The sequence below is a fragment of the Lonchura striata genome, chromosome 4 (genome assembly GCF_046129695.1).
Source record: "Lonchura striata isolate bLonStr1 chromosome 4, bLonStr1.mat, whole genome shotgun sequence".
NCBI classification, from domain to species: Eukaryota; Metazoa; Chordata; class Aves; order Passeriformes; family Estrildidae; genus Lonchura; species Lonchura striata.
Window position 1 is genome coordinate 52,393,549 of NC_134606.1, and position 12,608 is coordinate 52,406,156.

The 12,608-nt window shown below is 36.9% G+C and overlaps 1 protein-coding gene across 3 annotated transcripts in view; it reads right to left on the reverse strand.

Moving 5' to 3' along the window:
- GRID2 (glutamate ionotropic receptor delta type subunit 2) overlaps positions 1-12,608 on the reverse strand; it is a 680,704-nt gene that overhangs the window by 541,469 nt on the left and 126,627 nt on the right. For all 3 annotated transcript variants that reach the window (XR_004148251.2, XM_021550296.3, XM_021550297.3), the window contains exon 2: positions 1,822-1,977. Coding sequence is in view for 2 of the 3 variants with exons in the window: in XM_021550296.3 (XP_021405971.2) it covers positions 1,822-1,977 (156 nt within the window). In the remaining variant the exon portion in view is untranslated. The remainder of the gene's footprint in view (positions 1-1,821; positions 1,978-12,608) is intronic.

The window sequence follows — 12,608 nt, forward strand, 5'->3', positions numbered from 1 at the left end:
AGAACACATTAACTGTGGTAAAATATTTTAACAAGCAAAATGTCACCAATACATGCATGCAAAAGATTAAAACCTTTGTTCTTCATTTGGATTATTCCAAACAAAATACAGGGCCCTTAAAAGATAAGGAATATGGTATCTACTAGGCATGCAGCTGTATTTGACCATGCATTTACAAGAAACAGTTTTTACTGGAAAATATTGAACTCATCACTATCATACCAGACCTTTCACTCCCCCAACAAATGGTAATGAAATTTATGTCAAATCTGCTCCATCCACATTTCAAATGTTGACTATACTTTCAACAACAACGAATACAACTTTTGCATTAAATAATAACTGAATATTGAAATATTGGATCATTAGCTCCTTTGGATTGTTCTACTTTACTAGGCATTCCTAGTTTCTCCAAGTCACAAATAAGGTACTTAAAACATAATTTTGTGAAATAGTTTGTAAGTACTCCACCACAATGATAATGGAAATAAATAGCTACGTTTTAGAGTTAATTAATGCTAAGCACAGAACATCAGCTAGCATTATCCATCCTGGATTAAAAAAAAAAAAAAAAAAAAAAGCTTAAATACCAACAATGTAGAAGGCATCTTAAAAAGATGAAGTTCACTTACTCATTTTCCCCTCTGAATTCTAAAACATTGGGTAGTTCCAGTTTCTATGTTAGCCTTTTCAGATTGAAAAAGATGGAATTTATTCTAATTGGAATTCTTTCAAAATCATGTATTTTACTGCTTCAGCCATATCAAGCAGAGACTGTGATAGATCTCATTGCACAGATCTACCTACTCGTAAAATTTAACAGAACAAAAAAACTGCTAAATCACTCAATTCTCAAAAAATAAGAGTGTCATTGGTAACAAAAACAAAATAAACATTCAAGACGTTTTCATTAGCATTGCCTTGTCAATAATACATGGAAGCCAAACCTTTGACTTTATGAATATTGGATCAACTAATTGCATATTTCTCTTAAATCTCAAGAATAAATGCAGAGCTAGAAAAGCATCAAAATTTAGTTCTGTTGTTAAGAAAAGTTTAGTAATGTAACTTAAATAAATAACTTTGGCATGTCAGGCAGAAGTTACTGTTCCAGAACAGCAAAGAAATAACAAATGCTTAAACCCCAAATTTGAATCCATATTTCTAAAGACTTCTCTCAGCGGCCTTTTCAGAGAACTGCTCAGTCGCACCAGTGATTTACTAATCCAGCTCAGAGGGATTTCAGAATTATTTTCTCTTATCATCCTGCCACTATCACAAGAGCCCAAAGCAATGTCGTCACCCCTTGTCCAGTAATTGTGGAACAACACAAAGGACATGTATTGGGCACAGGCAACTTCCTGAATCTTCAGATTTTCTCTAATCCCTTTTTTAAAACAGGTAACTTTTTCAGGTGGGTGGGCTGAAAAGGTTACCCATGCAACAACCTTTATTTCCCAACAAATTCCATTAATTGCACAAAAGTAAACCAAAGAGTACTAGGAAGTAGTCATCATTTTGACAGTAACTTCTTTCCTCTTTTCCAGGCTATTTTGAAGTAGGCAAAGTGTATCCGATTTCTTTATCACATTTCAGCAGCCTATACATAGAAAATGGATAAAAGCTGACTTTATAGCTATAAGTCAGTAGGACTAACAGAAACCAAAGCAGCTAAAATTAAAATTAAACACACTATTTGGTATTTTGTATAAAAAGAAGCCAACAAAAATGACAAATTCTCAGAAAGATAGGAAACTATCAAGGTAATATTTTGGATGTCACAGCAGAAACAACAACAGGAAATCTCTTAAGTTGTCCTACCTTCTTGAACTGCCTGGAAAGGATTGTTGCCATCCACAAATGTCACTGAACATGTAATTTTCTCTGTTTGTAAGATTTCATCATTCTGGTTGAGATCAGCTACTGCCATTCGAAAAACTTCCTCATCTTTTTTGGCAGATTCATCAAAAATTGCCCCTGTGGAGGAAAAAAAAGAAAAAGAACAAAAATCACATTGCACCTTTGATCTGCAGTATCTCAAAGCATTAATCATAAGAACTTAAGACATTTTTTTCCTAGATAATTCATTCCTCACTCCTTAAAAGAAGTTCTGTCTATACAGAGCCCTGAAGTTGCTTCACAAAATATAGAATTCTTACATTTTTACATAATTTAAGACTTAGATTGAGTCTAAGCATTGATGCCACCTAAAAATCCTGGGGAAAACTAATTAGGCACAAAGCAAATAATCTGCATAAGAATATGGCCATGAAATGAGAATTGAGTTTCTTCCAAAGGTGCCATTTAATGTATTGAATGACTACAGTGGACTAGGATCTACATTTAACATGATGTCTACTGACAAACAAAAAATATAAAGTTCAAATAATGTGAGCATAAGCCTAAAGAGGTAGCAACACTGGGAAAATGAGACAGAATTGACACCCACAATCAATAGATAGGTCAGCAGCCAATATAAATAATTTCAAGTGTAAGACCTCTAGGATTTGAAAAACAACAATTCCAGCCAATTGTCTGACTCTTGAAGTCAATAAGTTAAATTTAAATGGTTAATTAAAATAAGTTCTGGCTTTATCTCACAGAAAGTGAAAGTTATGCCTATTTCTCCAAAACACTTAAGCAGAATGTTGTAAATGGAACCAACAAACTCAAGAGGAGCTGGCACAGTGAGAGTGCCCAACTCTCATTTAGCCAATTCTTTAGGTGTATTGAAAAAGAATTCCAAGACTAATTCAGAGGTTTTAAGCTTTTTTTTTTCTTTAAATTCTAGCATCACTTTTAGCATCACTCATTTCCTATCATTTTACACTTGCTTTTTGTATGAACTATTTATCCAGAGATGTCCTATGACAAATGCTAAATTGTTTGAAACCTTAAAATCAAGGCTATTAGATTTTCAAGCACCTTTAAAGCTTTCAATCCCAGTAGATTAGAGAGACGGAAGGGCTGCTTTAAAACCAGGCTTTTGAAAACTGAGTTTTCTTGAGTGTCTATTGTCAGTACAGAACTCACCTATGGCAGTGAACTGTCAAGGCAACAAAGACAACAGAAGATGCTGATCACTGATAACTGCAGGTAAATACCCACAATCAGAGCTGGAAAGAACTGAAAACTATTCATTTAGAGGAAATGGCTACTTTAAGATAAATAAACTTCATACACAGTGTTTGCTGTGTTTTTCCCACTGACCTCCGACACTCATCTCCCTGCCAGCAGCACTCATCCTTCACGAGCATCATCTCTTCCTACAGTCTGACCGCTTTGACTCCAGCATTTTCCCTCCTGAAGCTCCTACCATCTGGAACAGCTGTTCTCTACCTCTCCACCTCATTCACCTGTCATCTCTGTGCAAATCTCAGTTGAAAACATTCATTTTTCCCCTTGCCTCCATTTCCTTTTCCCTTGTTTTATTTAGCTCCATGAAGAAAAAGTGCACATGTCTGAGAACACACTCAGTGTACAAAACGTTACAAACCCTGTCTTCTTCACAAAAGAGTTATTTGTGGATACATGCAGAATTTAAGGGGACAAAAAACTGCATCCAAGACATATCTAAAAACATGTTTCTTGCCTCGTGGAACTCAAATCAAAGCCACACAAGCTTCACTTGGGGGTTACACCCATACTGATAATCATGACATGTCCCTACAAATATTTGAAGGAGTGATTCTACATGGTTACTTAACAACAAGGGTAAAAGTAAGGGGTAAAAAAGAATTGGAAAATAATTAGAGTAATTAGTCAAATTCTATCCCTGTAGAGTTCAAATTCTATCCTTCTGCCACAAATGCTATACTGTAAATTGAATATACACAGCTTTCACGCACACACACACAGGGCAGCTGACAACTGTGTTTCAGAGCAGCATGGCAAAACAAAGATCTTCCATCCAACACTCTGGAGTACAGCTTCTTATTGAACAGATGGGAAATACCGTCTTAAGCCTGGCTTGGTCCCCAGAATAACCCAGGTCATTTATTGAGGAAAGGATACAGCAAAGTCTATGTTTCTTTTGTATGTGTCATCATAAAAAAAACCCCTTCAGCACCTTTGCCCTTCCACTGGGCAACTGAGGGCTGCTGCCAAGATAATCCTGGACTGGTGAATCCATCTGGGTTCTCAAGAGATGAACCTTCTTCATAACTTGTCCTTCTTTTACACACAGGTATTCCTAATGAACTCCCATGGTTTATTCTAGTTTCTCAGCCTGAAAGTAAACTCTAGCAGCACCTGAATGTATAAGGGACTGGGCTACATCTAACTCCATGTTTTTTCACAAATGCTGCTCTTTCTCACTTGAGTACAATGCCTCCATCTTTGCTCTGATCACTGGTTATATTTTTATGGCTCCATATTTCACAAATTCCAAAATTTTTCCTATAACCAATAGTGTGTCTGACACTTTAAAGGAACTGCCGCACAGAAACAACATCACACATGTTGTAGTGTAGGACAACATCACACATGTTGTAGTGTAGGAGTATCTCCCTAAGTAAAACACATAGATATACAGATGAATTGCAAAAAAAAAAATTCTAAACACAATTTGAGTCTGACTATCCAAACAGGAATTAGATTATTTTCCTTTAGAAACTCAGGCCTTTTTCATTAGAGTATCTAACTTCTCTACATAGAAAGCTTTCTAAGATATAATAAAGGTGACAGTGTTCCTTTCAGGAGATGGCAGTGCACAGCAGCACATGCATTACACTTTGAAATAGTGATAAGAGAAATTTTATTACTTAATTGACTCTCAAAATTTAATTTCAGTTCTTACATAAAATTGAAAACCTAAAAATAAAACAAAGTCAAGCCACAAAACCACTGAATCATTTTTAAATTGTTACTATTCCTATATATATATAATTTTATGTCCATGTTTCAGCTGTTTCTCACATGTCTACATATCTGCCTATACTACAGAGAGGGGGTGGAAGAGATACTGCTTTTGCTTGTTTCTTAAAAGAAAAGCCATTTCAATGAAAAGATGGAAGGGATTGTTTGGACAGTGCTAACACTGGTGGAATAGTTTCCTTTCACTGTCATTTCAGGAATTACCTTCTAGTTTACAGGACTCATCTTTCTGATGTGTAGGAGGTATAACAAAATTTTTACCTCTAGCTCAACATGCAGCCTTTAACTTAAGGTTAATTTAAACCTTAGGTATGAGGTATGATATTTTCTTGCCAAGTCCTGAAGTTTTTTTGTGTATTCTTCAAAATATTGTCATTCAACCAAGTCAAGCAACACAAATGAACAAAAAAAAAAAGGGTATCATACTTGAAAATTACTTCTCTAGTGAGACCTATATGCTCTCTCATTTCTTCATGTAGAGCTCGAAATGAGAGAACTGGGATGACCACAAACTTACTTGGAGTACATGTCTAGACTGAACCCTTTTGGCCATAAGAAAAATTGTTACAGAAAGTAATAAGAGCTGAGGAGGAAAATAAAATTATTTCCATAGATATTGTAAGGCACACACTCTCTAGAAAATTGATGCAACATCATTATTTACGAAGGGAGAAAGTCTTCAAAACTATACAAAAGTAATGCTGTTCATTTCTCTTCCAGCCCCATTGTTCATCTCAGCTGGAAGTGCCTCACATTAAACATGTCATTTCTAACTGTGCTCAAGGAGCATTCCCATGATTGCATCAGGAGCTGACATGCTGACACAGCAACCACTCTGCACCAGTTTCCCCCTCCTGCTTTATTAGTATGTCATTTCTTCCAGCTTTATTTCAGAATCTGGATGAGGACAGCAAAAACATTCTTTTCCGGCTTTTTAAAAACCCTCACATCAGGGAATTCTTTTTATTTAACTATCTCATTTGCACTCAGCCATGCCACCAGAAACCTGTCATTTTAAGTTAATATAGGACAAATCTGAGAAATGCACAATAAGTGCAGATACTGATAACATCATTAGAATGGCTTTTCCAAGATCACATGTCCTACTGACCAATGCACACAAAAAAAATATAATCCAAATTAGATATTATCAGCTTTTTCTAGAATAATTTGAGCAGCCTTGTGGAATCAGTCCAAAAAAAAAAAAAAGTGAGAGCAATATGTCATGATTGCAAGGACAAAGAGAGAAGAGATTTAAACCATTGTTCGTCTTTCTATCAACTGAGAAAGGACAAAGTCCACTTGAAGTCTTCTCAAGTGCTAAAATTTTATTACATAAGAAAGTATGACATTTCTGGATTTCAGTGCCCCACATTAGTCTCAGAAAATTAAGTACCTTATTTCAAAGAGCACATGGATTAAATGCCATTGTGAATTGAGGTAACAGTTCAATTTCGGCGCATTTGATTTGCACTTTCTAACATTGCACGCACACCCCTCACCAATAAAAGCCATATATGCTTCGTTCAGTAATTTACTAGTTCATTTCAGGAATGTTTGGAGAGAAAAGGAAGAAAATGGGAAAGTCTACAAAGAAACTTTTTGAGCAACTATCTCATGTTCTCAGCAGGTCCTGACTCGATGACAATTCTTTGTGCCACTGATATTGCTAACTTTTCCAGTGCCTGAATCCAATTACACTGCGTTTTCTCAATTGCTGCTATTGAATTATTATTATTCTGAATGAGAAACTTAACACTGCTGCTGGGAGAAGGATGGCCATGCTGTTGATGCTCAGAACTCAAAGCTGAGAGTTTTGACTTTTCATGGCAGATCTCATCTGAAATGTCCTTCAGATCTATGAGCTTATTTCCACAGATCCAGCTCCCCCCATATCAAAAACAGTTAGGAAACATCAATTTCTAGAGGCCTAAAACTGGTATTTGCGATCCTTAGAATCATTGTAGAACCAAATCTCATCATTTCTAGGCCACATGAATGTCTGGCTGGCAAAATTTTCATCAAGTCCATTCATTTTTAACTATAGTGACAAATGCCTAGGTATGTTGCATACTATCATGCCCGATTTACAGAATAAAGGCACGCAGCTTTAGTAGGCCAATTATAATGGTGTTATTGTCAACAACAACAAAAGGGACTGCAGGATTTCTAGAGAGGGCCTGCAGTGATGTAGGAATTTAGGAAGTCACATACAGAGACCTTGCCTTGTGCATGCAGCTCCCATTATCATGGTATTCAGCATGCACTCATACAATTGGACCCTAAGTTTCATTGTGACACATTTAGAGCTGCTGTTAAGCTTCTCTATTGACCAACAGACAGCTGAGTACAAGCAATCACATCTTGATTTTGCCAACAAAGGGAAAACAGCACGCTTTGCCTCTATCTTTTAAGTTGATTAAGTTGTAGAAACAGCACAGCAAACTTCTTTTTGTCCTTGCAGCATACAGGCAGTTGAACTCCTCCACCTCCTGGATCAGGAGGGAGCTCCCAGCAGATGTGTCCCGAGCCACCTCGCATGTCAGACTGCGGCTGCCGGGCGCAGCACAGGGCTGGGCTGCCTCACCCGGGGCCAGCGCGGGGCTTTAGCTCAGGGCACAGCCAATCCTGTGCTCTGGAACCAGCAGCCTCATGCATCTTCTCCCCAGAGCCTCCCTACCCGGCACCACAGGGATCTCGGCACCACAGTGCATCTAGGTCAAGCTGAAATTTTTGAAAACACTACTTGTTTGTTCATTTTAATTTTTCAAGACTTTCACAGCTCCCATGATGATGATAAAAGAGACAGCAGGGTAGGCTGACAAACACCTGCATCATCTCCACCTGCAGATAATGTCTCCATGCCCACCATGATTTGTCTTTATACTTTACATCTCTTATTTTAACAAGCACAATAAAGACATTGAGCAATACACTAGCACATACCTTCCACTATTTATCATCAGAAAATTAAACAACCAGCTTAAGAGAATGTATTTGCCAACACTAAATCTACATATACACATTGAAGTTCTACTTGTTACTTCTAACAGCACAGATGAGACCAGAAAAACTTCCCTAACAGTTTCTTGATTACCACTGACACAAGACTGATCAACTAAGAAGCAAGAGGCCTACAGTAATTTTTTAATAGACTTTTATAAAGGTCTGCTTCTGATAGAGAGGAGTGGATATTTTCCCAGACCATGAACAATGCCTGTTTCCCTGAGACAATATACACTATAGATCCCTGCTACCTCCAGAAACAATTCCTTAAATAACAACTGTATCCTTTTTTAACATAATGTGTGGGGGGGGGGGGGAGAGAAGGGGAAGCCAGCAGCAAAAATATTAAATATAAGGCCCACACCTAATCAGAATATGCGGGGGGAAAAAAAACACAGTCCATTTCTGCTCCTTTTATAAGCACTTCACCCATTTTCACATCAGTGATATGACTGGAATATCACAGAGCTGATAAAGCAACCCATTCCCTTTATTGTTTTCATTTTCTAACTTGAAATATTTGAAACAGAGTTGAATGAAGAATTTTACAGGTGTCTCAATGTGGCAAATTGCTAGAGGCAAAGTCTGCTTGAAATACACAGAAAGTCAGAAAAGTGCAGCTATCATCTAAACACAGAAAAGTCTCTCCATTCTTCTGTCAAAACATAGTTGTTTTTTAATGTCCCAATCTCAAGTAAAACAACTGAGACTGTTCTGCTTGGCTTTGAAAACTGTTATTTGTTTTAAATTCCACCTTCTTTTTATCTCTGGAGTACACCTACCAAGCTTCGGAAGAATGGTGGCTTGACAGGTTGACATATTAAATGAAGAGTCCACTTTTTAAGCATTTCTGAACATATTCACATGCAGTGAGACCCAATGCTTTAAGTATTGTATAACAAACCTATAAATTATAAGGTGATACTGAATTTTTAGGTAAGGTGGGACACATGCCTGAGAGTATAGAATCAACTGTCTTTGTACTTCCTTAATTTAATTTTAACATGATTGAAGGTGGTCTAGGGTCAGTTCATCTGCACACAATAGGTGCTACAGCTCTGTGGAGCTTAGGAAACATTGAAAATTACTGCTCTGACAGTTTGAAATACCAGAATATATACTGGATGTTTTTTGCTGTTTAATTCTACAACAACATTGTTGATACACATCAATGTCATTGGGAATTATGTACACATTTGGAAAGAACAGACTCTAAGATCTTATCCTCCTTATTTATACTGTCTGTCAGGCACATATGCACAAGTACAAACTCCTTCCAATCACCACTGAATTATTTTAAGCTCATGCTGACAGATATTTCTAATTGTTCTCAAGTTCTAAACCATCATTTTACACTTATATTTAATGTAGCAAATGGTACAATTTGTCAAAATCATCTGATGAATCTTGTTAATCTCATTTAAAAAACAGCTGTCATTTGCCAGTCCCTTTTTCTGATGTGTTATTGTTGGCTACCAAGTTAAAAAAGAGGAATACAGACAGAGAGGAAGGCAAAACATTGTGGTCCTACCAAGAAATTCACTTCATAGGATATAATGAATTAAAAGGGATCCACAAGGATCAAAAGGTCAACTCCTGGCCTAGCACAGGCCAGCCCCAAAAATCACACCATGAGTTATCCATTTTGATGTATTTTTTCCTATGCAACATAGAAAATGTCCAGGTAAGTAATCAAGCCCCTTCTCAATTGCTCGACATTCTCATTAACTTAAGGGGCCCTCAAGTAGAAAAGGAGTGTAAAAACTACTATATCAAAGAAATAACAATTGACATACACCTAGTTTTTCTTTCTAAGAGCTAACTAATTGATTGTACAAATTGCAGAGCCACAAAGAATTTGTTCCTGCAGATTGAAAAGTGCTGCACAAGCACCTGTTGGAGCATTGGAGACTGCTCACTACTTTTGTAAATGCAGCAGGGCACAATATTATCATATAAAGAATAAATTGTATATACAATGTACCTTTCATAGCTTAAGAATTTAAGATATCTTCTGTGCACTGTTCCACTCCAAACTTGATGTGGTGATTAACTACGGTGATAATATCTTCACATTCATTATGCAACAAATGAGCTGATAATAATGAAAAACTTTTCATGTTTTCTATCATATCTATAACTATCAATTTAGGGTCCAGCTGTGAAAAGCATCTGGTTTGGTAGATAGACATGTCATATTATTGATACCCCATATAGAAAGTTAATGTGATGATCATAAATTTACTGAATAGTACACACATAAAAAGAATATTAGCAAACAACCTTAGAATATATTTTCAAAGCTTAATTGCTCGTTTAGAACCAGAGCAAACACTGATTCGCTGAACTATTTCATAATTTTTCTTAGCGCCTGCCTGTTAATGGAAGAACACCTCACAGTGTCAACAAGGATGACTGAATCCTAAAAAAAAAAAATCTCCTAAATAGTTGTTAAGCATTTGTCATTGTCTTCCATTCTCATACTTACTGCTCTGCCTGTGTGTGCAAATTCTGTGTCACAGCACATGTCACAGCCAAGACAGCCACAACACAGAGTATCATCAGAATTTCAGACAACTTCAACCCATACAGAGTAACACCACACCACTGCAGAAGGCTGCAAGCATCTGCCCTCCTTGCTCTTCAGCCCAACCTTTCATACCCCCCTGTTCCTGCGTGGCACCTGTGTGCCCTCTGCTCCCTCTGGTGATGGTCAGTGCCCCTGGGCACTCCATGGCTCATTGCTGTCAGTGCTGCTCACCTGCTGCTCACAGCTGTAGCCCACTGGGGATGAGGCTGGTCACAGCCCCACCTCAACTACCACAAACTGTGCACCTACAATTCTGCTTTGTGATTTTTGAAAGAAGCTACTGCTTTAATTAATCAAATGACACAAACTGCTAGGTAGAGACAGAGAGAAAACTGCTGCCAAACTATTTCTTTATGACATGAGGCAGCTGTAGCACCTCATTCCTGTAGCAGCTGAACTTAGTGGAGAAGAATGAGATTCCCAATATGCTGGAGATGTTGCCAAAACAAAAACATATGCCTGCGTACACACACAAAAACACAGACATGAAAGAGCAAAGACTGGCGCATGAGGTTTTTCTGGAGGGCAGCCTTTTGCTACAGTTTATTCATTTCAAGGAGTACAGAAACCTGGTTTAAAACACTTAGATACAGGTGTTGACACTAAAGATTGCCACTGGGAGGGTATTTACAGGAATAAGAGACTACTTTTTGAGTACCACACAATATAAAAATTTAACCTCCTATTTCCTCTAAAAAAAATAAGACAGAAGTATTGAGTCATCATGCCACAGACTCACAGAATTAAATGTCCTTTCCAACCCAAATAAAGACCATGGACAGGGACACTTTTAACCTGATCATGTTGTTAAAACCCCCATCCAAGCCAACCTTGAAGATGTTCAATGATGGAGCATGCACAGCTTCTCTAGGTGTCACAGAGAAGTACAGAGAGATAACTTTTAAATATATTGCTTATAAAAATCTATCTGATACAATATGCAGTGATACGAATGCCATGGTTAAGAATTAAATAAACAAAAGGAAGAAAGCAGTAATGAGAAACTGTTTTATGAGCCTTATTGAATATGTAAAGGCAGACTGAAAATAATCCTTTTCTTAAACAGTTTTTCTATTCTCCTGGAGGAGAGACACTCAGAAAATTTACACACAAACACGGTATTTGAATGGAAATGGGATCAACCAAACAAATTACTCCATTTTCTTGCAAGACAGGACAGGACTGTGTTGTAGAGGGCAATTTACAATATAGTTCAAAATTAACATACGTAACTTCTTTTGCTCTTATTTCACAAAGAGTAACAAATCTGGAAGCAATCAGTTTCCAAATTCAACACAAAAACCACATCCAAAATTGCCCCAATAGCCATTTTCCAAAGAATGGTACAAATGGCCTGTTTCTAGAAACACAGTTCTTACTTACTTCTCAGTACAGATTTTGATGAACTAGTGTTACTCCCTTTAGTCATAGCCTTTTTAAATTTTATCAAGAGGACCTTTCACCAAAAGGACAACCCATGTGGCACTGAAATTCTCTTTAAATATTCAGAACTATAGGCCCCAGGTGCCTTCATGATCAAGGATGCTGAATATTTAAATCCTTTGTTGCTTCCTATAGAAGATGGTGCCACATCATCTTTGTACTTATTCAAGTCTGATAGAATATTTTCTACTTTCTCAACTCATCATTGGCACGTGTGTATAAAAAACAATTTCTCAGAAAATGTCTCAGACAAGCTGAAAAAAATTTTAGTTCAAAAATTTCACCCAATAAATTATTGTAATGAGGTTTCAAATTTAAAACAGTCAAAATAAGAAGTGTCAAAATAAGAAGTAATGTCATTCCACATGAGACACATTAGAATGTGACCAAAAAGTCCTGCTTTAAATTTCTTTAACTCTGCTGCAATTGAATTCACCCATTGTTTTAATAAACCTACATTTCTTCAGAAATACAAAGCTCTTTGAAAATTCAGTTTTATGAAACACATGTGAATTTGCATTTCCCAAAGCCTCACTGCAAGTCAATTAAAAGCTCAAGTTCTGCTAAAGAGTAGTTTCCACGGTGCTATAGAAGTGTGTACTTTTTTCTAAAACAAGACAAAATTTCTGATTCTAAGAGAGACATTCTGAAAAATGAAGAACAGGTATTTCTTCCATTGGCTTCTATAATGTCA